The following is a 17,556-nucleotide window of genomic DNA, read 5'->3' on the forward strand; positions in this document are numbered from 1 at the left end:
CCTCCCCTCACTCCTTCCCTCCTTCCCTCCCTCACTCTTTCCCTCCCTCACTCTTTCACTCCCTCACTCATTCATGCACACACTCATTCACTCCCTTATTCATTCACTCATTCACTCATGCATTGCTCATTCACTCATTCACTTCCTCATTTGTTTACTTACTCCATTCACTCCCTCATTCCCTCCCTCCTTCCCTCCCTCCCTCACTCACTCATTCACTCATGCAGTGCTCATTCACTCACTCATTCACTCCCTCATTCATTTACTCCTTCATTCACTCCCTCATTCATTTACTCCTTCATTCACTCACTCATTCATTTACTTATTCACTCACACAGTGCTCATTCACTCCCTTTCATTCACTCCCTCATTTACTTATTCATTCATTCACTCCCTCCTTCTCTCATTCACTCCTTCCTTCATTCGCTCCTTCATTCGCTCCTTCATTCCTTCACTCATGCACACGCTCATTCACTTCCTCATTCAGTCACACTCGCATGTTCACTCACGTGCTGACTCACTCACTCATATGCTCATTCATTCACCTATTCTTTTACTCACTCCCACCCTCATTCATTCATTCATGTGCTCACTCCCTTACTCACTCCGTCATTCACTCACTCACTCATCACTTGCTCATTTACCTACTAACTCATTCATTCTCTCATTCATTCACTCATTCCCTTGCTCACTCACTCATCACTCACTCAACAAACATTGCAAAAGACTTGAAGGCTCATCCCTAAGACATATTCTTTAACAGAAAATGAGCTGACTCAGTAAACCTAGAGAGACTGGGAGGTGGGAAGGCAGGTCAGAATCATGACGTAGGGAGTGTCTTGTGTCTGGGGACTGGGGTCGTGCTGGGTCCTGATTCCCCAGTTCTCCCAGGAGCCCTGGGAGCTCCGCCTTATTGTTTGTAGCCAGTTGGTAATGAAGCCAAGTGGATTGTTAGGCTGTAGGTCAGGCGTTGTGACCTTGAGTGAAGCGCCCCTGAGATAAGCTGGTGGGGGTCTCAGGTCCCCACGGCACCTGTGCTTGGACAGTGGAGTAGAGGGGAGGAGGGGGGAGGAGAGGAGCCTTCCCTGTGCTTAAAGTCTCTCCCAGAAGCCTACTTATCGCTTCTTCTCTTCACCGTGGCCAGAATTTAGTGACACTGCAATACCTGGCTGCTGGAGAGGTGTGGGGATGGGATGCGGGGGCAGGGTTGCCCTTGGCCTGACCCCACACACCCACCTCAGGGGTTGCTTGCACTGCCCTGGGACCCGACCCCGCATGCCCACCTCGGAGGGGTTACCGCACTGTCCTTGGCCCGACCCCGCACGCCCTCCTTGGAGGGGTTACCGCACTGCCCTGGGGCCCGACCCCGCATGCCCACCTCAGAGGGGTTACCACACTGCCCTGGGGCCCGACCCTGCACGCCCACCTCGGAAGGGTTACTCTCACCGCCCTGGGGCCTGACCCCAGGTGCCCACCTCGGAGGGGTTGGCTGTACTGCTTAGAAAGGGGAATGAGACCTTTCTTCCTCATTCATCTTCTGACCTTGCAGAGGACGTGCTGTTTCCTAGGGGCTGGCACAGGGCTGGTCATTTGCTGGGGTGGCGCGGGGTGAATGGATAGAGAGAGAGATGTAGCGAGAGACATAGATGATTTTTGCCTGACCTCTATACGCCCCTTGTCCCACCCCTCAGTTTCTCCAGAAAACTGCTGCTGCCCCTCAGGGCCTGGCTCACAGCTCCCTCCTCTGTGGAACCTGACCGTGTGTGGGGTCCTTCTCCCTTGTGCCTCTTTACAAACCTCTGGTCATCAGCACCTCTGCCCCCAGCGAGGCTGGGCACGGCCACTTTCTGTTGGTCTCGGTGCTGGCATTAGGCCTGGGGCTGACCCCAGGCAGGAGCTCAGCTGCATCTGTCATGTGGGGCCACCATGGCCGGGCCCGCTGCAGAGGAGGGGTCTCCACCTAGCGCCCTGGGCTCTGTGGTTGCCCTTCGGCTCTGAGGTGGCCTCTCCCTCCGTGGCCTCCACGCTGAGCATGCTTGTGGGCTTGCGTCCCGGCTCTTAGGAACCAGTTAGCCCCCGCCCCCCATGAGGCCTTGCTCTTGCGGCCCCTCCTTCTTGTGCCAGGCTTGGTTCCCTGTCAGCTGTGACCTCTGATGGTATTTGCAGCCAGTCACACGTCACCATTGTGTGGTGCACAGAACGCCCAATCTCTTTCCTTCCCCCCCCTCCCAGGCACCTTGTGGGTGGGCCGAGGCCGGCTGCCCGGCTGTCAGGGAGCCCCACTCACTGCGAAACGAAAATGCTGACCAAAGCCCTGAGGACATGGTCCTGGGTGCTCAGTGCTAAATCATTGCTAAATGACGATTTATTTGTGAGTTGGTCATAGTTCATGGTGTTAAGTGCTTTGTCTTTAATAGAGGGGGATCCATGTGATCTCTCCTTTTGATTCTTCTGTGGCCCCTAAATAACTACATCATCCATGTTATAATCCTCAGAGTGGACAGCATCCCAGAAGGAAACCCGCCAGCCCAGGAATGGCCGTCACCCGAGGACCAGGGAGACATCCCGGAAGGAAGCCCGCCAGCCCAGGAATGGCCGTCACCCGAGGACCAGGGAGACATCCCGGAAGGAAGCCCGCCAGCCCAGGAATGGCCGTCACCCGAGGACCAGGGAGACATCCCGGAAGGAAGCGCACCAGCCCATAGCCAGCAGTCATCAGCCGAGGACCAGCCGAATACTCTCTTGGAGAAAGAGGAACCTGCAGCCCCAGAAAGCCTCAGACAGGACCTTGTGGGAAGAAGCGGGTCTCACCCAGTGGACACATGGATGTCTGCTTCCCGTGAAGGATCTGAGGACAGGAGCAGGCATGCTGAAATGTGTAGCCTGCCTGAGGCACAGTTGGAGTGGACGAGCTCGAGCAGTGCCCGCAATTCGAACCATCGGGCTGATACCATCATGCCCGAGCCCCATGCCACAGGCCAGCTGGCAGGGGAGGGTCTCCTGATACCCTGCCCTGAATATGGGGGTGAGCAGAGCACGCAGTCAGGAAGCCCCCCCAGGACAGCGCGACTCCCGTTCTCGATGCCTGCGCTGGATGAGGCGTGGGTGGCCGTGGAGAATGACCGCGAGGAGCTACAAACTTGCTTAATTAAGGAGCAGCTGTCCAAATTGAGCCTCGTGGAACCACTGGGTGTCTCTTACACCAAGCTGGCCCCAGGAGAGCGCCCCCAGTTCTCTGCCCCTGTGTCCTTGTGCGACCCAGGAAGCAGGGGCCTGTGCAGCCGAGTAGGCAGCTCCTCGGCCTACTATGCTCTGGCCACAGACCTCCCTGGTGTGCTGGATGCAGTGCAGGCCCAGGAGGCTGATGGGAATTCATTTTCCTGGAACCTCAAGGAGCTCTTTTACAGTGAATGGACAGATCAAACTTCCTCCAACTGTTCCTGCACCGCGTCTGAGCTTGTGGGGACGCCGTCTCCTTCGCCGGCAGGCTCTGATGTAGACATGAGTGGTCTGCACCGGCGGAGATCAGATGATCTGGATGACCGAGAACTGTTGCTCCTGACTGGCACTTACTTCGATCTTGGGGAGGCTCGGCAGTTTCGCGAGAGCCGTCTGGGGCCCAATCAAGTAGAGCCCTCCAAGACGTGTCTGGTGTCCTCAGAATACTATGAAGTGAGTGGCAGAGAGAGCCCAGCCTGTGTCCTTCCCACGCTGGGGGCTGGCCCTGCAGATGTGTGCCCGTCAGAGGAGCCCAGGCTGAGTTTCCAGGTCACCTCCACACCTGTGAGAGGGGACAGCCCGGCAACATCTGGGGGCACCTGCGTGCAGCAGGAGATCCAGGAGGGGACCTACACCGGCAGCTGCTACCACCGGGATGGAGCCCAGCTGAGTACGTGTGGGGGGGCTGTGCCCTGGAGCCCCTGTGGGAGCACGGCGTGGCGGGGGGCCGGGCTTTCCTCGTCCTGGGGTCTGATGCGGCTGTAACCGCTGAATAGTTTTGGTAGCAACGTTAGGGTTCTGTAGTGATAGCTTATCTCTTGAAAATTAGGGTTATAAGTGCTTGTGCCCAGGAAGGGTGCAGCCTGAGGTCCCGGCTGCCTCTGCGTCCCTCCTTGGAAGCCACTGTGTGTGTGCACCGCGGTTGCCTGGGGCGGCCCCTCCTGTGCTGGGCTTCAGGCCGCTGCGCTGTCGGCTGCGCTTGCTCAGGATCAGGCCCCTTCACTTGGCCCTTGGGGTTGATTATCTTTGTTGTACTTTGTATTTTCCTAACTTCTTTTTTTTTTTTAATATTTTTTTAGTCTATTTGACCCAGAGAGAGGGGGAGAGAGGGAGAGAGCAAACACAAGCAGGGGGAGCGGCAGGCAGGGGAGAAGCTGACTCCCTGCTGAGCAGGGAGCCCCGTGCGGGACTGGATCCCAGGACCCCGGGATCATGACCTGAGCCGAAGGCAGACGCTTCACCGACGGAGTCACTGGGCGTCCCTGTATTTTCCTAACTTAGCAGATCCGTGTCACATTAGCCAGTTGTGTCCTTACTGCTGATTTCAGAGTGTTGATTACTAAGGCTTTCCCCCTAAACTTTAAAAAGTTATGCAAGTACTATGTTATCTGTAGAAAGACTAGAAAATGCCAACAAAAAGAACACAGAATCACCTGTAAATGCCCCCAAAAGATAACCCCGTCTGTTTTGGCATATACCTTGGAGGCTGTGTAAAAATGCACATGCACTCGCGTGAAACTGTGCCTCGTACATACGTCCGCGTGGGTGGCTGTGGTCGAGGCTGGAGGCAGACTCGGTGCGGGGTTGGGGGCGGGGTTGAATGCGGGTTTCCAGGCTTTTCCCCCGTCCGAGTGTGGGTGCCCCCGCCCCGCCCTGCGCGGGCGCTCTGGGGGAATGTGCCTCCTTCGTCGTGATGCCATCCTGCTGACCCCGCTTCCCCCACCCAGGTGTGCAGTTTGAGGTGAAGCGGGTGGAGCTGCAAGGCTCCGCGACCCTGTTCTGCTGCTGGCTCGTGAAGGACCTGCTGCACAGTGGCCGGGACTCGGCCACGCGCACCCGTCTGCTCCTGGCCAGCCTGCCCAGCTCCAGCCACTCCGTGTGCGAGCTTTCCGGACCCAGCATGGGGGAGGTGGGGCCTGCGCTCAGCTTCTGCCTTGTACCCGCCTCGCGGTGTGGGGAGGGGTCCTGCCTGGCATTTCTCTCTCTCTTTCTCTCTGCTTCCTCTGGGATGGGAGGAGCAGCCATCTGGGGCTTTTTCCACCCTGCCTGCTGGTATTGCGGGTAAGTCTGAAGCCATACGTGGGGTTTTAAACCTAAGTTTGCCCCACATGCAGCGTGGGGTCTCGGCGTGTGCGCCAGAGTGGGTGGACGAGGAGAGCACTTCTCAGGCCAGCCCCCCTGGGGCACGGGGACAGGGGCCGATGACACGAGTCTGCTTGCTGTTCCCTTTCTTTCTTTGGTCACGTGTGGCCCCTCAGGCCTCCCGTTTCATCCACAGATGCTCAGAAGCAAGCCCTGGTGCGAGGAGCCCCCCAAGGCTGTGGAGCTGGAGGTGCCGGCAGCCTGGGAGGGTGCGTACTCCCACAAGTACAGCACGCTCAGCCCCCTGGGCAGTGGGGCCTTTGGCTTCGTCTGGACTGCGGTGGACAAGGAGGCCAACAAGGAGGTGCTGTGTCTCTTGGGCCGCGTTCAGTAGTGGGGACCCCGCTCAGATGCAGCCCTGGCCTCAGTGCCTTTGGGTCTAAACTCTGCGATGGCCGTGATGGAGGAGTCCTCTGTGTAGTGCCAAGCACACGGGCCGGCCCGGGTCGGGGTCTGGCCCTGGAGGGCCCTCCTGGCAGCCCACACGTTCACGCCCAGTCGTCCTGCTCGCCACTTCGGACGCACGCTGAGCTTCACACCGTGTCCTTTCACCCAGAGGCTGATGTCGGGGGTTGATTTTCAGGTTGAGACCTCGCTGCCCTCCTCCCAAGTCCTGTTGGGATTGCATTTGTAATTGACCGTTTTGTGATTTGAGGGAATCAACGTGGTGACGGTCCTGCTTGTCCCAGCAAATACCGCAAATACCCTGACACTGCCCACGTGTTCCCGTGCCGCCTGCTGAGTTCTGGGGGGCCGTGCATGTGTGCGGTCCTCCGACCGCTGTGGGGTCTGATCACTTACTGCTGGCCTTTACCAGCTGCGTGTGGCATTAACACATCACATACCTGTGCTGGTCTTCCAGGCTCTAACATGTTTTCAGTGGGTCCTTCGATGTTCTAGGTGCATGGCCATTCTCCTGCGGGGACGCCAGCTCTGTCTCTCCTTCTCTATGGTCTGTAGCCCGCCGGCCTCTGGGACCCGCAGGGCTGTGTTCAGGAGCAGGCATGCAGCCGGCTCTCCTGCCTGGTCACATCTGAAGATTTTATTTATTTATTTGAGAGAGAGAGAGTGCGCGCACCTGCCCGAGCAGGGGGAGCGGCAGAGGGAGAAGCAGGCTCCCTGCTGAGCAGGGAGCCCGATGCAGGACTCGATCCCAGGACCTCGGGATCGTGATCTGAGCTGAAGGCAGATGCTCAACTGACTGAGCCACCCAGGTGCCCCTCCCCGTTCTGTTCTTGATGGAGACCTTCTTCTAGGGATATTTCCTCTTATTTTCAGCTCACTGAAGTTTATCTTGAAAACTGAGTGTTGAGTTCTTTCAGATGTCTTTTCAGCATCTGTTGAGATGATCATACCCTGGTTTCCTAACAGCAATCAACTCATATCCGTAGAACCAATCCTCGGTTATGTTTTAATATTCTTGTAATGCACTGCTGAATTCGGTTTGCTAATATTTTTACTTGGGATTTTTTTCATTTATATTCATGCATCAGTTTTCTTTCTTTCTTTTTTTTTTTATGTCAAAGTTACAAGAGGCCTGCAGAGGTGGCAGCGTTTTTGCCCATCAGCGCGTTTGACCATATGTCCGCAGCTGATCCTGTTCCCTTGGCTGCCCTAATTCTTGTGCCCACCCTCTCTAGTTGTTGCTAGACTTGTCAAAGAATTGTCTGCTTTATTTGTCAAATATTTGTTTTGACTTCTTGTACTTTCTGCGAGTTAATTTGGCTATATTTGCCGCGTGTTGGGCCATTACCGAGTAACAGGGCGCTTCCCGGGCGCGTCTCCTGAGCCCACCTTGGCCGCCTTCCGGAGGCCATGGCTTCTAACTCTGGTGCTGTCATGTGTTCATAGGGGGTTTAATTCTCAAGGTTCTGTTGCTGTCTCTAATCTCCGTGAGGCGGGTCTCATTCTTGGTTGAGTCAGGAACCCGATAGACTACGGGGTTTCTGTAGACCGCCAGACCTAAAGGAAGAAGAAGGAAGCCTGGGAACTCTTCTCTTGGTTTGAAAAGAAACACAGGAGTCTTTTTGTGTCTCAGAGCACAGAGATGCCAGCTTCAGTATTACCAGGCCCACAAATGATCCCGGAAAGCAGCCTGTCAGAATACGGCCCCGCGAGGGAGAGGCCACCGTTGGGGGACTGAGCGCGGTTCTGGAGTCTCGGTCTGCAGGGCACTTGGTGGCACCGCCATCTTCACGTGACCCACGACCTGGGTGTCTTTCCAAGCGTTTAGATCTTTATGTTTCTCTCAGCGTGTTCTGTGGTTTTTGGTGAGTTTCTGAAATCTGCATTATTTCCACATCCGGTTTCTTCCCTTTCTTGTGTCTAATTTTCAATTGCTGGAATATTGGTTACTGATGGATGTGTGGGCGTCACATGTCCTCACACGTATTCTGACTGGTTTGTTTCTCCCCCATGTTAGTGGCAATCCACGCGGTTCTCTCCGAGCGCGTGAGCCCCAGCTCTGTGCCCTCCAGCATGCTTTTGAAAAGCAATCTGATGTTTTTTCTTTCTGAATTTCTTTTAGTCTTTGGACTTCAGAAATTTCCCCAGGATATATTTCTGTGTGTGTGTTCTTTATTCTTGCTTGACGCTTGGTAAGACTTTGATCTGAATGTTTAAAGCTTTCTTTACCTTCTGTTCTGTTAATCCTTCTCCTCCTTTCTCGCTCTGTACTTTCCCCCGAAGCCGCCTGTAGGTGTGTGTTGGAGCTCGTGGCAGGTTTCTCGCCTCCTTGAACCCGGCAGAGGGACCGGCGGTGCGCACTTCCGCCTCCAGCCGCAGCCTCTGCGTCTCCCCACCTCGGGCCATCAGCCTTGCTGCCCTCCTCCTCTTGCCTTCTGTCACGTGTCTCCTCTGGCCTGTGGACTCACGGGGCCCTCTCTTTGCACGATCTTCAGGAGTTGACCACTGGTCAGCATTGATGGCTGGCGCTAAGCCATCACTCTTTTCTCGTGGTCACTGTGAGCCTGACTGGGCGCTGCAGGCGCTCCTCCCTGCCCCTCCTGCCTCGGCGCTGGCCGACTGCCTGTACCCCCGTGCTGCCCACCTGTGTGCGCTCCCCTCCCGCTGCCCTGCTGCCCCTCGGGCGGACCCCTCTTCCCTGCTCACCTGATCCACAGTGCACGCCGTGTGTTGGCCGCCCTCCCCCCGCCCGCAGACAATGAGCTCATCAGCAGGGCTTGTGGGTCATCTTGTGGGGTCTCCAGCTGAAGCGTGGGGAGGGCCTGGCCTGCAGTCCCTGCTCACCATGTGCCCCTCGGCCACGTGCCCGGCCCTCCCTGACAGCATGTGCTCTGCTGAGTGGCTCACGATTGCTTGTGTCCCCGACGCACGGCGTCTCTGCCCTATGACACCCCCCGTCGTCCTGGGCAGTGATGTGTTTCTCTGTGTTTGCCAGTGTCCGTTGGTCTTGCCGGGCTCCCCTTAGCTCCCAGCTGATGTGGGTGACGGCCTTGATCTGTGTTTTCCAGTTCTCAGGCTGCCTCTTTCATTTCCTCTGTCAGGGCACCAGTCCTCGGTTGTGACATGGGGGTGCTCCAAGGGCTCGGGCCCGGTTCGCAGCCCCTCCACCATGCCTTTGGTCTCCTCGGCCTTGTGGGCAGCTGCTGCGGCTCCTCTCTGCCCCTCGTGCTGTGTGGGGGGCAGGGGCGCTCCTGGGCTGCTTCTCTCCCATCCCTGGGAGTCAGGGGAGGCACACGTGGGGGTTGCGTCTGCACTGAGTGAGCAGCGGGCGCCATGTTCGAACGGATGCTGGAGGCACGCTGGCGGTTACTTCTCCCCTCTGTCTTCTTCTTAGGTGGTGGTGAAGTTTATTAAGAAGGAGAAGGTTTTGGAAGATTGTTGGATCGAGGATCCCAAACTTGGAAAAGTTACTTTAGAGATTGCAATTCTGTCCAGGGTGGACCACGCCAATATCATCAAGGTGGAGTGCCGTCTCTCATTTAGTGGTGCCCTGACGTCACTCACGTGAGAAGTTGTTAAATATGTTGTGCTGAGGGCATCTCAGCAGGCCCAGACCTGACTTTGTCTTTTTCCAGGTGTTGGACGTGTTTGAAAACCAAGGGTTCTTTCAGCTTGTGATGGAGAAGCACGGCTCTGGCCTGGACCTCTTTGCATTCATTGACCGCCATCCCAGCCTTGACGAGCCCCTGGCAAGTTACATCTTCCGACAAGTGAGCAGGACAGAGCCATGCTGGGGAGATCCTGGGCTTGGGCATGGGGTCCCGAGGCTGCAGGGATGCATGGTTCACACACACTTCTCTCCGTGAGCAAGGGTCTAGCCTTCAGAGTTTGGATTTTATGGAGTAAGGTATATATTAAGATATACGTGGGAGGCCAGATGCTATCCTGGACTGATGAGGGAAGTACGTTTAATGATTCAAGTTTTTTTATGTTCATACAGTATCCACACCAGTTGCAAAACTTAGCCAACAAAGCTCTCAGGTTAGGCTTTGAGGCCTGTGCATCTGATCTGAGCCGTCTTTCTGCAGGGAACCATTGCTCATCTGTGGGCAGGGATCATTATAGGGCTGACGAGGGAAGGCTGTTAAGTCAGAGAGAGCCTCTGAGGCGCTCACTATGTGTGGTGCGGTCCTGCACACAGGAAGGGCTCAGTAGATGGTAGCTGTCCAGTTAATTGAGTAAAGTAAAGGTTGAGATTCTAGCAATCTCGTTTTACACTATGTATTTTGGTCTCTTTACTGTCTGTTTATGTGTTGATCTTGTCCATTTATTATTTTGCTGGAATGGGAGAGTGATGAGCAAAATAGGCGTCCTGGGAGACTCTAGAGAGGTTGGGTAGGGGGTGGAGGGGACCAAGTCGTTCCTGTTTTGAGTTTTTAGGAGAAGGTGATGGTTTCATCCTAGACTATTCCTAGCTCCCTGGAAACAATGGAGAAATACCTGGGAAGAGGATAGAACTGTTCCCAGATTTGCTCACTGATTGTTTCCTGATGAGGACTCCATGTCTAATGCCAGTTTTCATAAGTTGACATTTCTTACTCAGAGCTATAAATTCCCAGAAGCTACTGGATTTCTGATATTAGGTTTCTCAGGCACCTCCCTGTAAGTTTTGGGCATCATGGTTCTGCTCAAAGACTGTCCCCTCCCTCTTTCTGTGTTGCAAGATTATAGACCCATCTACTGTAATGCATGGCAAAAATTTGTTTCTGAAATCTTCATGGCAAGCAGACTGTATATAACAAGAGCCACTTGTTAAAAGCTGCTGTTTCTCAGTTGTTAATTCTGGGGCCATTGATTTGGTAATTATAGTGTCCCATACTTCATAATTTTGCAAGAAGTATCTGTAGCCCCTCTGTAAATTTATATACGTAAGTGCTATCATATGTAAATAGGGACTCGCAATTTTATAGAAAAACATCATCCTACGCCAGTGTCTATAATACAGGGCCGTTTGCCAGCAAACTGCTGCCTGCTCAGCTCCGAGTGCCTCAGGCCGCTAACAGACCAGCCCTCCCGTGCAGCCAGGGCGCTGGCCTGCGGGAGGAGTGGCTTCTCTGCCCGGGCTCAGGTTCTCTTCAGACCTTTGTGGTGAATCCCTTGCTGCGAATTAATAAACCTCCATGAAACTTTCCACATTCCAATGAACACACGGCTTCTGTTCCCAGCTGGGAACATGTGTGCGTGTGTGTGTGTGTATGTACACATGGATGTATCTGTGTGTACACACGTGTGAGTGTGTGGGTGTGCACACGTGTGTATCTCTGCGCATGCATGCTGTATGTAAATGTGTATAGATCAGAATGCAGATATGCGTACGTTTGCATGTATGCGCATATAAATACGTAGTTACAAGTTGTAAGTTAATTGGGCACAGTTAACCCACCATTAACTATAGCCTCTGATTCAAGGGTATTCATCTGTAAATATAAAATTGTCTCTAATCAAAATGACTATGTCCAAGAAGACGCTAAGTTGGTTGGTATAATTGGTGTCCAAATTGTGAGTGCAGTCAGAAACTTTACTTACCTTATTTAAACTTAACTGAAAGCTTCCTTTGGTTCACGTCTGTCATCGGATGTGTGGTGTAGGCTCCTCCCGACAGCAGGTCACAATAGTCACTGTTCCCTTCCAGAGTGGAGACTGGTGCACTTGATTTGCTGGAACAAAGCCCATCTCCAGGGGAATTACTTTACGTGCACATGGATGAGAATCCTGCACACGTTGGGGCCGGCGTGGCCGACGCCCGGGGCTGCCCTCTGAGAAGCTGCTAGAGCCCCGAGGTGGGGGTTTGGAGATTTGGCTCTGCTCTCAGTCCTGCCCCTAACCGCGGCGTGAACTCCGGGCAAGGCACTTTCCTTCCATGTGAACCGAAGACACTCAGTCTTTCTCTAGGGCCGCCTGCCATTTCATGCCCAAACCACGTGTCTCTGTAGCTTCTGCTTGTGGTTGGTCTGCCCTTCCTTCCGAGATTGTCACGTTGTGTGTTATGGGGTGAGTGACCCTTGTCTGTAGCACACGAAGAGAACCTGAGAATCACGTATTTGTGCTGGGGGACAAGGGGGGCGTTAGAGGGCACGGAGCATCAGTTATAGCAGACGAAGTCCTGTTTCACAGCTAACAATAGTGTGTTGTATACTTAACAATGTGCTGAGTGTCTGTATCGCTGATAATGAGAATTAGGACTTTTTTTTAAAGATTTTATTTGTTTATTTGAGAGAATAAGAGAGAGAGAGACAGAGAGCATGAGCAGGGGGAGTGGCAGAGGGAGAGGGAGAAGCAGGCTCCCCGCTGACAGGGAGCCCGACGCGGGGCTCGACCCCGGGACCCTGGGACCCTGGGACCGTGACCTGAGCTGAAGGCAGACGCCTCACCGACTGAGCCACCCAGGTGCCCGAGAATAATGACATTTTAAAGAGGGATCCCGTACTGGCTGGTGCTGCTGCCGGTGGGTGAAGCAGGCCAGCCACGCCGAGCACCCGCCCGGACCTGCGCCTCCCCCGCTGAGCTGGATTGGGTCTGCACGTCCAGGGTTCTTTCCTGCCACTAGTTCATTAGCAATTAGACAAGAGGTGTTTTTCTTTGTTGTGGTGTCTTGTTTTCGACTTAGTCCTTAGTTTAGGTGCGTGTCTTACTGGAATTGCTTCTTCAAAAGCCCCTGTGCCCCTGATTGCAGCTGGTAGTGGCGGTGGGGTACTTGCGCTCGAAGAGCATCATTCACCGGGACATCAAGGACGAGAACATCGTGATCGCGGAGGACTTCACCATCAAGCTGATCGACTTCGGCTCCGCCGCCTACTTGGAGAAGGGCAGGCTGTTTCATACGTTCTGTGGGACGATCGAGTACTGCGCACCCGAAGTCCTCATGGGAAACCCGTATGTATGGTGTTGCAGTGGGGCCTGGCCGCACGTCTGTGGTCGCGACCCGGGGCCACTCGGAGTTGAGGCGGGAGAACGGTTTCCATTTGCGCCTCTTCGTGGCAAGGCTGCTGAGTAATGACAGTGACGTCGGTCTTGGTCCTAAGCGGGCAGGCAGGCAGACGTCGGTGGGTTAAGGGAAGGGGGGCCGTGGCCACCGTGCTTTGTTGTGTTACGTTCTCAACTTCTCTGTGTGTTTGGAGTTTTACGTAATTAGAGGTTGAGAATAAGATGAAAGATGAGACTCTTCAAGTGGATGGAGAGGGTTTCTCTTCAGTTGGGTTTAGTCATTGTGATGACAGACATAATGGCCTATTGAGGAACGTGACGTCCAGCATCGAAGGCGCTAATGCCGAGGACCTGCGTTGGTCCGGGGCCTGGCTGGTCCTCCGGCTCCTGCCCGGGGGACGGTCTGTCCCTGCCCTGGAGCCTGTGGGCTGCCGGGGGGCCTGGGCAGTGCTCAGGAAACCCTTCTCCTGTCACTTCTGTGCACACCCAGAGCCACCAGACAGGATGAAATATTGAAGGGAGTTAGTCCAGGAAGGACCTTGGAGTTTCTTTGAAGATGTAATTTGATCACCCTGGTGCCCCCAGTGCTATGTTGGCTGCTGTCTCGTCCCATGGTGGCCACTGGAGTTGGAGGGGGCTGCGTGACCTGTCCACGGGACCCTGACACGTGCTCTGTGGCTTGTCTGCCCCCCGCCCCACCTCCTGCGGCCAGGCTGGGAAGCTCCCACGGGGGAGTGCAGGGCGGTGGTGCACCTCAGTGCTTCTCAGGGACCTCCGGCCCTCCCCAGGGCATTCCACCTTCTCCTGGAGCCCCTGCCCTGCAGCGCTCCTGCTCCCTCCTCTTTGGCCTGCAGGTGCCCTCCTCCTCTGAGCTCCTTGGTCCGCCCCCCCCCCCCCCATGTCACTGCACCTGTGGTTTTCCGGGCTCTGATTCTAGACCCCTCCTCAGGAACTCTGCTTCCTCCCTCATCGTTTCTCCCCTCTTCTGCTCCAGGGGACAGCAGACCGTGGCCCTTGACCAAACCTGGCCCACCACTGGGTTTTATGAAGTTCCTCAGAGCGCAGCCGTGTCTGTCAGCCTCTGTGGCCTCTGGCTGCTTTGGTGTCGTCGTGGCGACGGGGTCATGTGGCCCACAGGCCCGAAATGTTTCTCTTTGGCGCTTTACAGAAACGGTGCTGTCACTGTTGTACTTCAGTGGATTTTTCGCTTTGCTCTCCAGTGTTCTTGAAACCGCTCTTTCTGAAACAACACGAAAATACCGAGTGTTGAATGGGGTTTTCTCGCCCCGGCTTGTGCAGTCTCTCATCCCGCACTTTCCTGACGTCTGTCCTCCTGACCCTCCCGGCGTCCAGCGCCCCATCCTGGTCTTCGGCCTCCTGCTGTCCTGGACCCTCTCCACGCTCACCAGTGTCTCCCAGCCACCTTGTCTGACTCCGTGGTCCCCGCTGTCTGGGCCGGTAGCTGAGTGGGCAGCTCGGCCGCAGCTCCACACCTTCTGTGTACAGTGTGGATGCTGTTTCTCAGGCCGGCTGTGGGGTTTAGGGCTGGAGCACATAAAATGCCTGACAGAGCGCTGGTATCTCAGGGTGCCGGTGAACGGAAGCTGGGTGAGGTCCATCCTTACAACGACAAAGCATGGCAGTGGGGCACCGTCGTCCCCTGGCCGCCAGCCTGTTGCCCGGTTGGCCCAGCCTGGACCCCTCTGCCTCCCCCTTCACACTCTGTCTAGGTCGCTGCTGTCGCCTTGGCCCTCCTTCTGCTCCTGTGTGGACTGGAGCCTCCACTCTGTCCGCTGTGCCTTCTCCCCACCTCCTCCAGGAAGCCCCCCACCAGGAGGTGCTCTGCCCTCTTGTGCCGCACACCCTCTTATCTCGTGGTGGGCATCTCTCAGCTGCCTGGACATGAAGTTTTGCTTTTCTTTTCCCTCCCCAGCGTGTGGCTGGAGCATGGCTGGCTGGGGCAGAGGTGCTGGGATGGAAGGCATAGTCGAGGAGGGCCGCAGGACGTGCTGGGGGCCACTGTCGGGGGCTGCGTGTGGAGTGGGCTGAGCCCCGGCATGCCCCGAATGCTGCCGCCACCTCCCCCTTGCAGGTACAGGGGGCCAGAGCTGGAGATGTGGTCGCTGGGGGTCACACTGTACACGCTGATCTTTGAGGAGAACCCCTTCTGCGAGCTGGAGGAGACCATGGAGGCCGTGATCCACCCCCCGTACCTGGTGTCAGAAGGTGAGGGCGCCGGGTCCCCCACCTCGAGCACAGCTTGCTGACGGCCTCATTGCTTTCTTCCCATTCGTCAAACACTGATCTGAACAGAAGTGTAACTTGAATGTGACTAAACCCTCGTGTAAATTTTTTTTTAAAGATTTTATTTATTTATTTGAGAGAGAGAAAGCCCGTGAGCACAAGTGGGGGGAAGAGCAGAGGGAGAGGGAGAAGCAGGCTTCCCGCGGAGCAGGGAGCCTGACGTGAGGCTCGATCCCAGGACCCTGGGATCATGACCTGAGCCGAAAGCAGATGCTTAACCAACTGAGCCACCCAGGCGCCCCCGGTCTCTCTTCTTCTTACACCGGCACTAATCCCATCATGGAGCCCTACCTTGATGACCTCAGGTGACCCTGATCACCTCCCAGGGGCCACTGGGGGTTAGGGCTTCACCATAGGGGCGGGGGAAGGCGTGGAGATAGTTTGGTCCGTAGCAGCCTAGAAGAGGATTTTTAGAGCTTTGCTAAGGTTCTGGGTTCCCATGAGCCATGCTTCTTGCAGCATGCTCTTCCTCCCACAAACCGTTCCATGCGCTCTCTCACTGCATTCTCAAGACGCTCCTCTGGGATGGTGAGGCTCAGAGCATCGTGGTTGAGGAGACACCCATATTGTTACAGGAAATGGGACCCAAATCTAGACCCAAGGCTGGGGCTCTTCTCAGAGCCCGTGCTTCCTTCTCGGGGGGATGATGCAGGGCTCGCCTGCGGCCGCCTCCCCCCACTTTCATCACACGAGCCCTGTGTCATTCGAGGCTCTGCATGGCCAGAGCCCCGAGAACAGGCTGAGCTCCAGAAACTCTGCATGTAGGTTAGGTGAGCGAGGTGGGGTCCTGAACCCCACGCTTTCATTTCAGAGGGGACGAGCATGTCCCACAGCTTGTCTCCGGGAGTAGCTGGGCCCGTGTGCCCAAACCCCCAGCTTCTTGTCAGTGGAGGTTTCCTGGGCCAGTCAGAGGTGCTCATGGTGGGCAGACCCGGGACCCGCAGTTTGAGACCTGTTCCACTTGGGCCCAGCCCCGACCCACCATCGGTCTTCTGGCCACGTGCCTAGGGTGGGTCTTTATGTCTCCAGATCTCATGAACCTCATGTCTGGGCTGCTGCAGCCTGTCCCCGAGCAGCGCACCACCCTGGAGAAGCTGGTGACAGACCCCTGGGTGACACAGCCCGTGAATCTTGCTAACTACACCTGGGATGAGGTGTGTCGCATGAACAAGCCAGGTGAGAGGCATGACCTGTGTGCCAAGAAGGCAAGGAGGTTCTCCAGGCTGCCTTCCTGGTCTGGGGAAGAGGGGGCTCCCTCCTCCATGCTGTCCGACACCAACGTCAGGGCCTGTAGCTGGCTTATCACCTGGGCAACAAATGGGGCCTGATTCTGTTCCAGAGGCCCCTGAACACCACTGGGGCCTTGGAAGGTGACTGAGCACCCAGGGGAGCCCCTGACAAGGAGGCACCCACAGGAGGGGCTAGGGGCAGGGGGCAGAGGGTTTGAGAGCAGCCGGCGGTGGCCTGAGCCAGCTGAAGGGGAGGGTGAGGCTGCAGATGGCGAGTGGGGTGCTCTGAGGGGACCCGGGGGCCCTGGCTCTTCCGATGAGGCTCCTGGCTGCAGAGCTGGGCGGCAGCAGCCCAGGGCGTCTGGTCACTGCCGCTCAGAGTGGGCGGACCGAGCTGGTGTTGGCGGCCCCGGGCATAGACTCGCCGCAGCACCTCAGCAGCGGCCGGGGACTCTGCAGCAGTGCCAGGCGGGTGCTCAAGGGTCCCGCTGATGTCTTTTGTTCTAGGAATTCTACCAGAGAGAAGCAAGTGTCTTAGGATCTTGTGTTAACACCTGATACCATGTCTTCTTCTTTCTCAGAAAGCGGAGCTCTGTCCGGTGTGAGCCTGGAGGCTGAGAGCAGGTGCGCCAGGGAAGTGGCGTGAGCTCTGGAGCCCTGCGGGGCCTCGTGCCCCAGCGGAGGCCCCTGATGAGCCAACTCCAGCTCCCTGCTGCTCTCTCGGGAGCAGGTTGTTTTCAGGCCCCATCCAGTCAGAGAAACTAAATTCTCAATCATTAGGCCCAATTCACCTTCTAAAAATTCCTATGCAAGTTTGAGAAATGCTAGAACAAAAACCAGGGTGCTACAAGATTCTAGGGTTATAAATAGACTTGGAATTCGTTGTTCACATGACCTTGAATAAGCATGCTAGCGTTTGGTTGAATTTTGTGCTATGAAAGGGCTTTAATCTTTCTGATGTTGTATATATGCATGTATTTGTTTCCTCTGACTTGACATGTGCTCACCTGATGTGTGGAGTTGGTAGAACTGGTTAGCCAGAGACCAGACTATTTCATTAACTTATTTTTTGAACATTTCCAAATTAAAGCAATTTTGTAGTGAGCCATGATCCGGACTTGGACTGACTGAATTCTTCCACGATGCTGGCGTGGGGAGTGTTTCATTGCTTTACTTTTGTTTGTGTACCCCGACATGCCCCTGCTGGAGAGGGGCTCAGCCTCCATCCGTGGGGGGGGGTCCCTCCCCTGGGTGGGCCCAGACCTGCAGCTTG

At 55.7% G+C, this 17,556-nt stretch overlaps 1 protein-coding gene across 6 annotated transcripts in view; it reads left to right on the top strand.

The window, feature by feature from the left end:
• Nucleotides 1-17,394, top strand: part of PASK (PAS domain containing serine/threonine kinase) — a 38,249-nt gene extending 20,855 nt beyond the window's left edge. For 5 of the 6 annotated variants that reach the window (XM_081813207.1, XM_081813209.1, XM_081813208.1 and 2 more), the window contains exons 10-18: nucleotides 2,496-3,889; nucleotides 4,947-5,128; nucleotides 5,498-5,665; nucleotides 9,161-9,286; nucleotides 9,402-9,536; nucleotides 12,500-12,699; nucleotides 14,843-14,976; nucleotides 16,084-16,230; nucleotides 16,865-17,394. In XM_081813207.1, coding sequence (XP_081669333.1) covers nucleotides 2,496-3,889; nucleotides 4,947-5,128; nucleotides 5,498-5,665; nucleotides 9,161-9,286; nucleotides 9,402-9,536; nucleotides 12,500-12,699; nucleotides 14,843-14,976; nucleotides 16,084-16,230; nucleotides 16,865-16,929 — 2,551 coding nt within the window. In that variant the 3' untranslated portion in view covers nucleotides 16,930-17,394. The remainder of the gene's footprint in view (nucleotides 1-2,495; nucleotides 3,890-4,946; nucleotides 5,129-5,497; nucleotides 5,666-9,160; nucleotides 9,287-9,401; nucleotides 9,537-12,499; nucleotides 12,700-14,842; nucleotides 14,977-16,083; nucleotides 16,231-16,864) is intronic. The other variant, XM_081813206.1, reaches the window with a different exon arrangement.
• Nucleotides 17,395-17,556: the final 162 nt, after the last annotated feature.

Source organism: Leptonychotes weddellii, chromosome 3, assembly GCF_054177405.1.
Source record: "Leptonychotes weddellii isolate Sample4059 chromosome 3, ASM5417740v2, whole genome shotgun sequence".
Classification (NCBI taxonomy): Eukaryota; Metazoa; Chordata; class Mammalia; order Carnivora; family Phocidae; genus Leptonychotes; species Leptonychotes weddellii.